Genomic DNA, 15,969 nt, shown 5'->3' on the forward strand with positions numbered 1-15,969 from the left:
TTTAATGAACGGCAGAGTCTCAGATGTACTAGACCAACTTTGGAGCCTTTTTTTTTTTTTTTTTGGGCTCTTTGGAGCCTTTGATACCACTTCTTTGCTCAGGCATCCTCCATACCCAGCTCATTATAAAACAACAGTGATGCCACTTCAGAGGTTTAGTCCTGTTACGTTGAATTTAAGAGAAACTTAAATCCCACTAGTATAGGAGCACCGGGTGGCTCAGAGGGTTAAGCATCCAACTCTTGGTTTCAGCTCAGGTCATGATCTCAGAGTTGTGAGATTGAGGCCTGTGTTGAGCCCTGCTTTGGGTTCTGCACTCAGGGGGGAGTCTGCTGGAGATCCTCCCTTTCCCTCTACTCCTTCCCTGCATTCTCTCTCTCTCAAATAAATAGATAAATAAATAAATAAATAAATAAATAAATAAATAAATAAATCTTAAAAAAATAACACTGGAATCAAGAGTTAAACAATTCTTTTAGCCAGGTAATAACTCACCCCAACGCCCACTCTGTGAAGGTGTCCCCCTTGTGGGGCCTTTGTTTGGTATGTGTGGCTTCCAGCTCTCCCTCTCTGGTGAGCCAGCCTTGTCACCAAACCCCTAAGCCCACCATACCTAGGCCAGGTGCTTCCAAGTGCTTCCTGCCACTCAGGGGGCACCTCCTAGGACTGGGAAGAAGGAGGGAATAGGACGAGAGTGAAAAAAGATGTTGTTAAGGTTAATTAATTGAATTTAAATTAAAAAAGGGAAAATGGATAAACATGATATAATTTAAATAAGGGAATATTATATAGTAATAATGATTGATCAATTGCTACACAAAATAACATGGAGGAAATTTATTTTTTTTAATTTTAAAAAAGGATTTTATTTATTCATGAGACACAGAGAAAGGCAGAGACATAGGCAGTGGGAGAAGCAGACTCCCTGTGGACAGCCTGATGTGGGACTCAAACCCAGGATCCCGGGATCATGACCTGAGCCAAAGGTGGGTGCTCAACCACTGAGCCAACCCAGGCATCTAGCATGGAGGAAATTTAAAAGCATAGTATTATAAACAATATGGTAAATATAATATTACAAAAATAAGAGACAAGATACAAACATTACATATTGTTTGATTTAAATTCCATAAAAATTTGAAGCTTTTATACTATTCAACAATACTAGAAAACAGAATAATGGTTATCTTTGGAAACTGAGGAGAGACAGGAAGGCGAATAAAAAGGAATCCTCTTGAGATTCCTCTACAGTTATATTTCTTAAGCTACATATATGGTTTTACATGTATGTTCATTTTGTGAAAACTTACCTGAACGCTAAGATTTGTAAACTTTTTTCTATATATTGAAGGCCAATAAAAAGTTAAAATATAAAGCGCCCATTAACAACTGGGAAAGTATTTGCATTTCCTACTATGGTAGGCATTTTCCTTAATATATAAAGTGTGCCTATGAATATGTAAAAAGAAAACCACCATCAACATCTTTTTATCATCACCAATGACATGGGCGGTGTTCATAAAGATGGAAACAAAAAAGTATTCACAAATACTGAAAAAAAACCTCAATAAAAGATATTTGAAGCCTAGTAGGTATTTGCCACTTTCCCCCAAGACTGGAATAAATTTGGATGAATATCAGCAAGTTAAAATATCATATTTGTGAAGAATATGAATTCTCTTTTATGAACTGCATGTCAAAGTTGGAGAACAGCAATTAGGGTGTTCCACTGACACTTGTTTCAACCCTTCCCTTTTATTTTCTTTACCCATTCCCACCTCACCAGCCCCTTGGTGGCTCCTGGCCCAGGTGGTACACAGAGCAAGCACGGGCCTCCCGGAACAGAGGTCTGGGCAGGGATACACGATGCCGACAAAAGTGTAAGGGAAGAGCCTCTGTGGTCTGGAGATAGTAGATCTTTTCTAGCCTTTATTTGAGACATCTATGGCTACCCAGCACCCCAAACTTCTGGCACAAGAATCCCACACCCCCCTCCCCACACTCATGAGGGAACCCCTCCTCCCACCCCTATAGGTTTTCAGTGGGGGCCACCATATTCACATTCCATCCTACTGAGTTGGTTGGTTTGGGGGTTTCTGTCACTCGCTACTGGTGTCCCATTCACTACCGGGAGACACACAGCCCAACATGGTCAAACACACAGAGGCTCGTTAATTCCAAGTTTCACTATGTTATAGGCTGTGGTAGGCCTGTGGAAATGCCCTAAAAATGCCTTCAGAATCGAAGAAATGGAGCTGAAACTTGACATTTATTGTGAACAAAATGGAATTGGAAACACCTATGACGGCAAATGGTTAAAAGCTGTGGCAAGTAGAAAGCTTTGTTAGCACACATGACTAGTCTAGCCTTGAAAAGAGACCTTTAGGGATCCCTGGGTGGCTCAGCGGTTTAGCACCTGCCTTCGGCCCAGGGCATGATCCTGGAGTCCCGGGATCAAGTCCCATGTCAGGCTCCCTGCATGGAGCCTGCTTCTCCCTCTGCCTGTGTCTCTGCCTCTGTCTGTCTCTCATGAATAAATAATAAAAATAAAATCTTAAAAAAAAGAAAAGAGACCTTTAGGTAAAGATTTTCCCATTGGAGAATCCAACACACTGGCTGGATTCTATGCTAAGCACAACTCACACTCTAATTGGACAAACCTCTCTCTTATTGACTTGTGGAGACTATCTCCTTGCTGTGGCTGGGTCCTGGTTGGGGTATGCTCATTGTCCTACTGCTCAGCTTGTCTGCCTGATAATACCACACACGTCTTGATTCTTAGGCTGCTGTTAGGGTCTTGGATCAAGAGTACCAGAGTACAGAAGGGGCTGCAAGGAAAACCCCTGATCACATCAGCACAATCGAACCCAGATCCATGTCGGTTGGCGACGGAGGGAGAATGTTCTGTGAGGAGGGGCAGTTAGATTTTGCAACTTCTAGTTTTCTGATGAATATTTCAAATCACCACAGCCTCTGCTGCACTGGGCTCTGAGGCTGGCTCAGGTGTGGACACAAGTCCACAACGATACTCAAACCAAGCTGTAATGTCTTTTTTCCTAAAGGCTTAGTGCTTATAGAGGGAAATGAATGTTTATAACAGGTTACATGCATCTAGAAAACTTTGTAGAATTGAATCACCTTCAATTTATTGGAGTCTATTTAAAATTTTTTTATTTGTATTGAGATGTAACATTTGGTAAGTAAACAAATCTTAAGGGTACAGCTTGATGAATGTTTACAAATGTATCTACTTATAAAACCTCCAACAAGATCAAAATATAGAACATTTCCAGCATCCCAGAAGGCTCACTCCTAAGATAAACACTCTTGATAGCTACCAATGTGTATAAGTTTAACCTATTCTTGACCATCATATAAGCGGAATCCAACGGGAGGGACTCTTGTGTATGAATACTGTGTCTGTAGTGCCCTGTCTTGCTCCCACCTAGCCCCCCTCATTCTGGAAGATTATCTTTTTATTCAGTTGTTGAAATACCCTCAGAGGATAAGTAAATTCTTTGATATCCAAACCAAGACTGATGTCCAGAAGAAAGTAGGCCTTTTTTCTTCTATGATTTCCACCCTCTCTCTGGAGATCACTAGCAGAGTGAGTGTACCTTCTTTTCACAGATGCTTTCTCTCTTCCTCCCCCCGAATGACAACCACATTGCAGTGTGGCATAGTAAATTCAACCCTTGCGCACTTCTGATTGTCGTAGGATTGTTTTTTTTAACAAGGGCTTTAGAATGCATTTATTGTAGTCCATTGTCTTTTCAGATGAGAAAACATTGGTTCAGCATCACCCATGAATGGAGTTGGTCACAGTATGTGAGAGGATTTGAAAGTCAATGAAAACGGACCCCCTAAGTATGTCCTGACCTACGCCAGTTTTTTCCCCAATTTGTGTTTCTTTTGAGTGAGACAAAAAACCTCTTTTATTATGTAAATATAATCTGTGGTAAATATCTAAGTCAATTTTCTATTGCATACAATACTGCAGACAATAGAAATTATCATATTATTTAGCTAGTAATTAAGCGGGTTCCTGAGGGAAGGATATCAAGTTGAAGTGAAGAGATTATTGATGACTGCATGAAACTTAGCTGATGTTTGGCAGCCAGGAGACCGTAAGAGAGCACAGAATGCGGAGAGAACCAACAGGTATGGAAGGCATGTGTAGCAATCATTTTTACCGAGGGCCATTTTTTCCCCTCCCTCTGCAGTTGGTGGTGATGGCAGATAGGACCAGGGACAGAATAATAAATGAGCAGGAAACCCACTTTTAAATTGTCAATCAATGTGTCCACAAAGTACATGGAATTGGATTAGGGGCAATAGAATTGACCATTTTTATTACAGAAGCTCAGTAGGGCTTTGGCATTTGACAGGTAGGTGTTTGCATCTGTGCAGAATAATTGAACCTACAACCCCAAGATCTAGAGTTGCATACTCTACCAACTAAGCCAGCCAGGTTCCCCAAGGATTTTTAAGTTTAATGCTATAAGAAGTAATGATTCTCTGTAGTGAAGATCTTGAAGACCAATAAAATTTCATCTCCGATGAATGTTGGCCTAGAAAGTACGGAGGGAAGAGCCCTGGGAGCAATGGGTGCAGAGGAAGAAGCCCGGATTTACCTCTCAGCTCTGTCCCTGGCACTGAGCAACTTACCTCACTTTACTGAACCTCACTTTCCTCACCTAGAAAACAATGTCTGACAGCAGCAGATTTTCCAGAGTAAGATGGCCTCTGTATTGTCAGCTTTCCCCTGGTGAAACAGAACCAGTAGATTATGTATGTATGTATGTGTTTATCTATAAATAAAATTATAAAAGTTTGAGGTTCCTCAGCTATCATCAAAACCCATTGTGTGGGCGGCATCCCCCTGGGCCCCTTAGCATCATCCTTGTGGGTGCTGGGAGGCAAAAGGAACTGATACAGACATGGAGTACATGCAGCCTACTCTGCCTTGAGTGATGAAGTCCTTTGTCTCTGACCCAGGAATCCTGTGTCTTTTGCCAGCATCCCTGATGCTGGAAGGCTAAATTATTAGTTTGTGAGGAGGGCAGAATTTTAGATCCTTCGCAATTTTTGACAATAACCATAATCTTAAAGTTGATATGTATCATTCCCATGCATGTTCTGGTAAATTTCCTAGTATATATGAATCTACAGCTAATGCAAACAATTGTTTGATGTATCTTCAATTACAGGTAAATAATATTAACCTCTACCTCATCTGCCGTATATTTAACAACAAATGATTTAAAATTATATTCATATTTATAAACCTAGATACAGTGAATTCATTTCAATAGTTCTATCATCATTTATCACATAGTTTTCAATTTTATGAACAAATCTTACTCTATTTGTCACTCTGGTACCTAGGACAGTTAATCTCTACTTGCTTTCTGTTATAAACAGTGCTGCATTGAACATCCTTGTGTATGTCTCTTGTACACATGTATGAGAGTGTCTATAGGACGAACTCCCAAGTGTGGTTCCTCAATTTGGAGTATGTGCAGCTCAACTTTGTTTATTATTAAATTATCCTCTAGATTGGTTGTATCAATTTACAATCCAGTAGTAATATATAAAATTCCAACTCTGCCAACATCCTTTATTACTGAGCTGTTAGTATGATTCAATTTGAATGGCATACAATTTTATCTGGTTGTCTTGGTTTTCATGTTTTTGAGGTTGAATATTATTGCATAGCATGGTGGCCATTTGGGCTCTCTCAAATATGAAAAGCTGTTTAATTTCTTGTGTCTGTAATTCTTATGAGTAGTTTATCTTTCCTTACAGGTTTTTTTTTCATTAGCTCTTCAGTTCTATCTGTTTGTTTTTGTACAAAGTCTATTTGAGCAAGGGTCTGCTCTTTCTGTACTTCCAGTTCTAAGAGATTTCTGCAAATCAAAGTAGGTAGTCATATAGAGATAATGCTGTTGTCAGAAAATTTGGACTCCATAAAATAAAATGTTTATAACAAGAAGTCACATGCTAGATAGTTCCCCACTGAAGTGAATGGCATCCATTTTTATTTTCTTAGGGTCTTTCTTTCTTTCTTTCTTTCTTTCTTTCTTTCTTTCTTTCTTTCTTTTCTTTCTTTCTTTCTTTCTTTCTTTCTTTCTTTCTTTCTTTCTTTCTTTCTTTCTTTCTTTCTTTCTTTCTTTCTTTCTTTCTTTCTTTCTTCTTTCTTCTTCTCTCTCTCTCTCTTTTGCATAAGCATTAATCAGAAATGTGGGTCTAATTAGGAAAGGCTTAAATCAATGGTCTCAAAATTAGGATCCATGAAGGTATCCTTGAGGATTTGTATATTCTTTAAGATTATTAAAATTTTCCTTTTATTTTGGTGATAAAATATAAACATAATGTAGATCATAAGAATGACCACCTTAAAACTGAGACATGCCATAATTTTGCTGCCAATGTTTGTTTTTGTTTAGTTTATTAGAGCTAAATAGAACTTATATCTTTTTAGTCAATTTAACTTTAGCTAAACATTATCACCTGTCAAATTAATGTCAGTTGGAATTTTATGGGTTTGTCATTATTTGTATTTGATTCCTTTTAGTCTTTTTTTTTTTTTTTAAGATTTTATTTATTCATTCCTGAGACTGAGAGAGAGAGGCAAAAACATATGCAGAGGGAGAAGCAGGCTCGCTACGGGGAGCCCAAAGAAGGACTCAATCCCAGGACCCTAGGATCACTGCCTGAACCAAAGGCAGACATTCAACTGCTAAGCCATGCAGATGCCCAATTCCTTTTAGTCTTATAGTTTAATAAGATCCATGACAGTAAGAAAACTATACCTCGTTTTATACTTAGTAGAATATAAAAGTACAATATAGAAACAGCTTAATGCTAGGTTTATTTTCTTCAAAAGGATTCTACTATTTAAGCTTGAGAAATACTATCTTGGATTAATGCTTTGTAAATAGTAAGTGCTTAGAAAATTTTGTCAACTAAGATGGGTCAAGTTCAAGGTGGAGCAGAAGTCCTGAGTCAGTCTTAAGTCAATACTCATGTGCCAAATCGCCTCAGTTTTTGGAGGCAGGAAGTCATTTAGCCTTGTTAGGTACTTGTTGGTAGAGTTGGGTCTACTGTATAGCTAATGACACTTAGCCTTAGGACCCCTTGTTTATATAAGCCTCTTCCAATGCCCCAGGAGGGAGCATAGTGATATGTTCATACGATTGTATGTTTTCGTAAAATTTACAAAAGTAAGATATTTTTATGCCATTTGGTTAAGGCCATTTTTTCTTTTCACCCACTCCTGTAACACCTCTCTTTGTGTTGAGCAGTATTTGGTATTTCTGGAATCTGACTAAAGGGAAACTGAGCTGGAAACACATTTAGTTTGGATTTAGTGAAATATGTGTATGAGGTTCTCAGTTATTTCTATGTTTTTGCTGGCCCCCTGTAATAGACATGGTATCCAGCCAGACTCTTACTGCTCGTGACATGAAAATGCAGGGCCAGAGACTGTACTGTGATACAAACATGTCCTATGGCACCTGGCTAATGGAGGAGAAACAAGATCAAAACATAGGGACTCAGAAGCCGCTATGTGGAAATTTTATCCAATCATCCTGTGTACGGATCTATAAGTAGAAGGACTTGGTGATCATTGACACCTAATCGAAATGGAAATTCTCTCCTGCCAGGAATATACTCAATAAAGCATAAAAAATAATCATAAGTGCACCATACTCTTTCTTTTTTGACAAAAGTTATATAAAATGGAATGTATTAGAGTTTCTGTGTTGGTAAGGCACAAACCTGTAGCAGTAATACAAATATACAAATAGCGGGTATATGTGTAAAGGCTCAGATGTTAAAAGAGACTTGACACGAGTTTTCCAAAATTTGACAATTCTAGAAATTTCCATGAAATTAACAATAGCTAGTTGTAAAGAGGAAAGAAACTACTCTAAAATATTAGTACCAACTCTCTGTCAAACAAAAAACAAACCCGCCACACCATTTTGATCAGTTAGTTATGTGAGTTATTGTTCGCATTTCTCTATAGAAAAAATGATTGTATGAAGAGGTGATCAAAGTATATAGCTTAAAAAGTATAGGCAGTTAGTTAATATAAATATTATGCCATTTCTGGCAGCCTAGAATTGAGGTGGGAGCCTAGGGCTGCTGTAACAAAGCATCACACACAAGGTGGCTTCCAACAATAGAAATTTATTCTCTCACAGTTTTGGAGGCTGGAAGTCTGAAAGCAAGGTTTTGGTAGAGCCATGCTCTCCCAGAAGTTTCTGGGGAGGATCCTTCCTTGCCTGATCCTACCTTGTAGCGGTTGACAGCAATTACTGGTGTTCCTTGGGCTTGTAGGTGCCTCACTCTGATGTCTGCCCCTGTCATCACATGGTGTTCTTCCTGTGTGTGTATCTGTCTGTGTCTCTCTTTCCTCTTCTTATAAGGACACCAGACACTGGAGTTGAGCCCACCCCAATGAATATCATCTCATCTTATCTAATTACATCTGCAAAGATCTTTTTCCAAATAAAGTCACATTCTGAGGTTCCAGGTGGACAGGAATTTTTCAGGGACACTACTGACCCAATACAGGCTCTAAGCAAACTTTCATGTGTAACTTCTGGGAAGTGTTCTTAAAGGGAGAAGGTGAGATCTTCTCAACCCTTCTCTTGTTGGCTAGAATGCAGATGTAGTAACTGGACCTTGACAGTTATCTTGATCCATGAAGTGGAAAGCCACGATTTGAGAATGATGGAAGAACAAGATGAAAAGATTCTGAGTTCACCAACCTCTTTGAAACCCTCATATCAGCCCCAGACCTCTTTCTTCAGAGCTTTGTCTACATTAGAAAAAAAATAACCTTCTATCTTAAGTCAGTTGTTGTTGGTTCTGTGTTATTAGCAGCAGCAAAATCTATTTCTAATTTTTACAATAGCTTGTTATTTTTAATAATTTTAAATCACTTCAACGATACTTTTGTGGTCTTCCTGATCTTGGTTTCTTGGAGACTAATTCTCCAGCTTATTGAGTCACTGCCTTGTGTTTATGATAGACTTCTTATGTATTTGTACTTTGATTGGTTTGAGTTGTGAGAGTGTTTTTTTCAAAAAGGTTTACAGGGATCCCTGGGTGGCGCAGCGGTTTCGCGCCTGCCTTTGGCCCAGGGCGCGATCCTGGAGACCCGGGATCGAATCCCACATCGGGCTCCCGGTGCATGGAGCCTGCTTCTCCCTCTGCCTATGTCTCTGCCTCTCTCTCTCTCACACTGTGTGCCTATCATAAATGAAAAAAAAAAATCAAAAAGGTTTACATTTGCTTCTATTCTCTACATCTGGCTCATCCCCAGCTGTTCTGGTTACTACTTGTGTATAACTAACCACCTCAAGCCTAGTGGCATGAAACGACCACCATTCATAATGCATATGGCTTCTGTGGGATAGGAATTCAAAATGGACAGAGCAAGGATGGCTGGTCTCTGCTCCACAATATCTGGAATCTCAGCTGAAAAGAACCAAAGGCTGGGTGCTGAATCATCTGAAGGCTTGTGAATCATGGGTCTGGTAGGTGCTCTGGCTGTAGGCTGGGACCTCAGCTGGAATTGTTGGCTGGAATGCCTACATATGGCCTTTGCAAGTAACTGCTTGGGCTCAAGGCACAGTGGCTGAACATGAACGAACATCCTGAAGAGAACCAGGAAGAAGCTGGTTAAAAGAGTCGTGGTTACAGTAAAAACAGCAGTGGGTGCCAGGGACTGAGGGGGAGAGAGGATGAACAAGGGGAGCATAGTGGATTTCTAGGATGGTGAATAGTATCTTTATAGTATATTTAGGGCAGATAGGATCTGTATGGACACTGTAACAATGGATATGTGTCATCCATTTGTCCAACCCATGGAATGTACACCACCAAGTGTGAACCCTAATGTGAACTGTGGAGTAGGGGTTCCTTTTGATGGTGTCAGTGTAGTTTCATCAATCGTAACAACTCTGTTGGGAGACAATTATAATGGGAAGGCTATGCATGTGTGAAGGCGTAGGGATATGGGACATCTCTGTAGCTTCCTCTCAATGTTTCTTTTTTTTTTAAAAATTTTTTTTTTATTTATTTATGATAGTCTCACAGAGAGAGAGAGGCAGAGACACAGGCAGAGGGAGAAGCAGGCTCCATGCACCGGGAGCCCAACGTGGGATTCGATCCCGGGTCTCCAGGATCGCGCCCTGGGCCAAAGGCAGGCGCCAAACCGCTGCGCCACCCAGGGATCCCCCCTCTCAATGTTTCTGTGAATTAGAACTACTCTAATAAATAAGGCTATTTAGGGGTGCCTGGATGGCTCAGTTGGTTAAGCATCCAACTGAATTTCAGCTCAAATCATGATCTCAGAGTCATGAAATTGAGCCCTGTCATGGGCTCTACACTGGTGATGGGGCCTGCTTGGGATTCTCTCTCCCTCTGATGCTACTCCTACTCCCTCATGCATGCATGAGCACTCTCTCTCAAAAAAAAAATAGTCTGTTTTAAAAAAATACCATCTTGCCTTTTATGGCCTGGCCTTGGAAGTCACAGCATCATTTTTGTCCTAGTCCCAACCAATCCAGATTTAAGGGGGAGGGAATGTGGACTCTAACTTTTGATAGTAGGCATGCCAGAGCCATACTGGGAGAAGAGAATGTGACATAGGAAATGTTCATTGTTGAAAAACACATCTGCCACAGTAGTCCAGTTTTTATTTTAATACTACTTTTGCAACTTGGGGTTTGCTTGTTCCCAAATGTTAAACCAATGCTAAGTCTAGAGTCTCAGGTCCAAGGTTTAAGACTAACCAACCCTAAATCCAATGTCTCAGTTCAAAGTTTTCAACTATGAAGGGAGAAATTTTCTCCCACTCAGATCCCAAAGATGGATAGTGTTCCATGTAATTCTTCTTGTACCAGTTGGGACTCTCCCAAGTTCCCCTGTTATGGACAATGTTGCCTTTTAATTTTTTAAGGCATCTCTCCCACACTGGATGAAGCTCCCCCAGAACGGCAGCTGTATTTCTTTTTTTTAAGATTTTATTTATTTATCCATGATAGAGACAGAGAGAGACACACAGAGAGAGAGAGAGAGAGGCAGAGACACAGGCAGAGGGAGAAGCAGGCTCCATGCTGGGAGCCCCATGCAGGACCCGATCCTGGGACTCCAGGATTGCGCCCTGGGCCAAAGGCAGGCGCTAAACTGCTGAGCCACCCAGGGATCCCCAATCTTTGTATTTCTAACAATGAACATAAACACCCGTTTGTGGGCTCAGAGTGTTTTTGAATGGAAATGAACTCTTTTCTATTTTGACCTCTTGTTTTTGTTCTTTAAGTATCCATTCATTCCTGCTCACTTCATTATTTTATTTTGATATTTTTTTAAGTTATTCGTTGTTTAAAGATTCCCTGACGTTCCTGGAGATAAAGGCCTGTAGATATCCAATAAATTAATAATGTTATGAGTTTAGCATTTATATAATTCTGTATATTTGCTAAGCAGCAAGCATAAATATTTCAGTACAATGCACTTAAAACATAGCAGGGTAGATGAGCATCTCCCTGGTTCCATGCCCCTGTGGGGTGACTCTTCCATTCCTGCTCTATGCACATTTAAAAGAAAATACAAATTCCATACCTCCATCCTACAGTGTATCCCTTATGGACATTGAGAATACTTTAAAAAGCCTGTGGCCTCCAAAAGTGTGCTAGGTTTGGAGGCTTATAGCTGTTCCCCTCAGTCCTGGCTGAGCACTATATGTTACCATGTCAGCAAAGCTTTGGATCAGTTTTTTTCTGATGCAATTTGTGGATCTAATTGATGAAGAGTAGGGGATAAATGAAGTTAGGAGAAATAGGCCATGGAGAAAGTGTATTTAAAATAAAATTTTATGGGGTGACTCAGTGGCTCAGAAGGTTAAGCATCTGACTCGATCTCGGCTCAGGTCTTGATTTTAGGATCATGAATTTAAGCCCAGCATGGAGCCTACTTAAAAATAAAATAAAATAAAATAAAATAAAATTTTATGATCACTAATAGTATACTTACTATTGTTTATGGCAGAAGCTTTTCAACAATTCCAAGAATATCTCTTCTGTGCATCTTTTCAACCCCTCAGCAAATGTTCTCCATGTGTTCTCATGGGGATGACCCAGAATTCTCTATGCTAATGGGGAGCCTGGGAGAGTTTTACAAATTAGTCTCCCAATCTCACTCCAGTCACAGTTTCATCTTTTGCCCCCTTCCCACAATCCAACTATTTTGTAGGTTGCTTGATTAAGCAGCAAACATTGGCTTATTGGAACCCTGTCACCTTTTTTTACATTTAATAATGTGAATAGTAACAAGAATAATGAGGGATATTTATACCAAGCTTTGGAATTTACAGCACATTTACACATTATCTCATGAATTAGATGTGACAGATCCATGAAGGATTGTCTGGAAACGCTGCTGTCGTTCAGATACTTGTCACCATATTCCTGGGCTGTGGCCACTGATCCCACTCTGCACCTTCCTGGCACCCTATAATGCTGGCAGCACTGTTTTCTCTCTGGATTGTGTCACCCCTCTGCTCAGAAATCTTCAAGGACCCACAGTAGCTGATGTAATTATAGAGGTCACATTCCATAGCCTGCTGTTTAAAATATTCCAAAATCGAGCTTGCCATACAATTCTGGTCTAATCTCCCATTATTCTTTTGCATAGAATTTATGCTCCAGCCCATCTACTATTATCCTGTCCACATCTTATTTTGGCTTTTACTGTTCTCTTTATGTGAGACAGTCTCCTTTCAACCTTTCCTATTAAAACTCTAACTTTAAATGTTCAGCACTAAATCCATCCTGGAATTTTCTCTGATGACCAAACAGATGTTTAGATGTTTCCCTCATTAGCTTCTTATCCCACATTGTTTGTATGATCCCTATTACTGATTTTAAAAAAAACAAACTGGTTAATTTTAAATGTATCTAATTTTCCTTCCTGCATATGTAGGTCTGTGTCTTTGTTAAGGACCTGGATGCTGCAGCAGGTAAAACTCTGAATCTCAGTGGTTTTATACAAGACTGTAGCTGTCACTCATGTGATCTTCCCATGTGGCTTCCCAGATGGAAGAAGCCATTTTGCTTCACAAGGGGTGTGGATACAGAGAGGAGTGACAAATTTGGGTCATTTTTGTACCCATTCTACTGCAGTGAGTGTGCTCCACATCAAGAAATTTAGGAATGAGGACCATCCAAGGCCTTGGCATTTTGCAACTGAGGCTTCATCTCTTGTTTTTGGGATCAAATTTTCTCTGTTCCAAGGAAGGGCTTTGCTCTAATCTGTATGGCAACTACTTCCTATTGCAGTTTTTCGTAGGAAATGACCAAAATGATGACACGATGGTAACTCTACTTAAAAAATAAAGTCCTGGAGGGATGCCTGGGTGGCTCAGTGGTGGAGCATCTGCCTTCAGCTCAGGGCTTGATTCCAAGGTTTGGGAATTGTGTCCTACATGGGGTTCCCTGCAGGGAGCCTGTTTCTCCCTCTGCCTATGTCTCCGCCTCTTTTTCTGTGTCTCTCATGAATAAATAAAATCTTAAAAAAAATAAAGTCCTGGGAATGAAAAGGCATGGGGCTCACAGTGTGGTGATTCAGGTGCTCAGAGGCGGTTTGTGATACCTCTGCTTGTAGGCACTCAAACCCTACCGTGGGGATGGGTGGCTTTCTTCTTGTCAGGCTACTCTGGGATGGGCAAGAGTTATATCATCTTGATGTATCCGAGTTATAACTGTAATGGGCTCTTCTAGAGACACCTGGACCTCTTTCTTGTAACAACAAGAATCTACTAACAGTTCAATCTTGATAATTTAACCCTAATCCATTACAGATCCCCTGTGTTATTGGGAAGAATGTTATTTATTTGTCAGTTCATTGTCTTGTGGCCTTCAGATGCAGCTTAATTGGCATGAACCATGCAAAGGACTGAGGCTTTTTGATCTCGAATGGAGAACAGCTTCAGGGCTAGGCCTTGGACAGGTATTAGTTGAATAAAACACGGTGTGCCAACCCTCAAAAAGGCCACTTGGAAAATCTGCTGACAAAGCAAAGCTGAATTTATTACTTGTTGCAGTAAAAGAATAACATGTCACCTTGACAGAGTCTTAATAGTCTTAGAAAAAAAAAAAGATAAGGATGAATGTTTATAGGATTTGAGGGTCTGATTTAAGGTGGGCATTTCAATGATGATATTTGATCAGGAATGGACAAAGCCCATGATATAACAGTTTAAGATTGGCAGAAACAGTGACGTGAGGCTTTTGAAGCAGGTCTTTTTTTTTTTTTTTTTAAAGATTTTATTTATTTATTCATGAGAAACACACAGAGAGAGGCAGAGACATAGACAGAGGGAGAAGCAGGCTCCTCATAGGGAGCCCAATGTGGGACTCAATCCCAGGACCTTGGGATCATGCCCTGAATAGAAGGCAGACACTCAACGGCTGAGCCACCCAGGTGTCCCGTTGAAGCAGATCTTGATGAATAAATAATTTAATAAGCAAATGGTTTGTTTAGTTGCCTGAGAAAGGGACTATTTGAGTGATGCATTATTCAGTTGCATGGATTTTTAGGACGTTACTGAAGCAAACAATAGTGTAATTTGCCACTTCATTATCCTGGGAAAGAATATCCTGTAATAGTAAAGTCATGTTAATGTGGACAGTCTTAGACCTTCATCCTGTCATGCTGTGGGGTTGTAGGCAGGATGTTCTCCAGAATAGTAAGACTTATTGAGTATTGAATCTGTGCCAAATATGGGGCATCTGAATGGGAGAAAGATTGAACAAATGGATCTGGTACTACTGGTCATCAAAAGAAGACCTCTCTTTAGGTAAGCTGTACTGAATTCTAAAGTAAATGCAAACTACTAAAAAGAAGGTGAAATACATATGGTTTGCAAATGCACATCTGCTTGAATACCTCGGATTTCAACTAAATGCAGTACCGTGCACTAAATGCTCACTGGGCACTGGCTCTGCCAGGCACAGATGCTGGTGACACTGAGCTGATGAAACCCCGCTCCTGTTCATGTGGACGGAGACAGCCACACTGTGAACGTGGAGCTCTGCCCAACGTGGTGAGAACGGAGGCCACAGTGATGACTTCTGGGGCGGATCAGGAAGCCTTCATCCATGCAGGAGCTGATTCTGTGTCTGAGGGTTAAGAGTCATCCCTATTTCTCTAGCCACTAGATGGACATCTCAGCCTGAATATCAACCATCATGTTGGTCATACGTTCTAATCTCTGGAGAAGATGGGAGTGCTTTCCAAAGAGCAAAGCCTCGGCCAAGGACAGACTGGGCTCCTCAAGGGATCTCTGAGAAGGGACTTGAGCTTCTACTGGGAGGAGTAAAGGAGTTAGAAAGGGAACAAGATTTGGGCCAGTGCTATCACCAAGCAATCCCTCAAGGACTTACTGTAGCAAGAACCCAGTCAGGTGATCTATATGGAGTGATCTGTGATCATTTTTGCAGTTAGTCTGTTTATTACCTTAGATTGTTATTTACCTTTCAATGAGTACACCCTGTCGTCCTGACTACTCTGTAATCTCTTTATAGATAGGGATCATCTCTTTGTGTTTCAAATGGCCCATCAGCATGCCCTGCACATAGAAAGTTTCAAAACTTGGGGCCTATGGATCCAGCTGGAAAGGCACTTCTTGGTATGAGAACCCTCAGCTGGAGAACCAGAAGCTTGCTCCAGATTTGCTATCTGCCAATGAGCTTCATGTCATTGGGCAGCTGCTTCAGCTTCCCCTGCATGGGGCTTTGGGATGGTCCCAGCTCTCCTCAGCTGCCAGGCATTGGGCGAGGTGAGCCAGCTGCTCGTTTGGCTGGGGCTCTTCCATGGTCCAGGATGATGCCTCTTAGCACGGAGCAAAGGGGCAATTTAATATATGGCACTCCAGTGTTCCAGATGCAA

At 40.6% G+C, this 15,969-nt stretch overlaps 1 protein-coding gene across 2 annotated transcripts in view; it reads left to right on the plus strand.

Annotated features, from left to right (window-relative positions):
• TBX19 (T-box transcription factor 19) overlaps window positions 1–7,684 on the plus strand; it is a 49,377-nt gene extending 41,693 nt beyond the window's left edge. For both annotated transcript variants that reach the window (XM_072830501.1, XM_072830500.1), the window contains exon 9: window positions 7,433–7,684. In XM_072830501.1, coding sequence (XP_072686602.1) covers window positions 7,433–7,617 — 185 coding nt within the window. In that variant the 3' untranslated portion in view covers window positions 7,618–7,684. The remainder of the gene's footprint in view (window positions 1–7,432) is intronic.
• Window positions 7,685–15,969: the final 8,285 nt, after the last annotated feature.

This window comes from Canis lupus, chromosome 6 (genome assembly GCF_048164855.1).
Source record: "Canis lupus baileyi chromosome 6, mCanLup2.hap1, whole genome shotgun sequence".
Taxonomy (NCBI): Eukaryota; Metazoa; Chordata; class Mammalia; order Carnivora; family Canidae; genus Canis; species Canis lupus.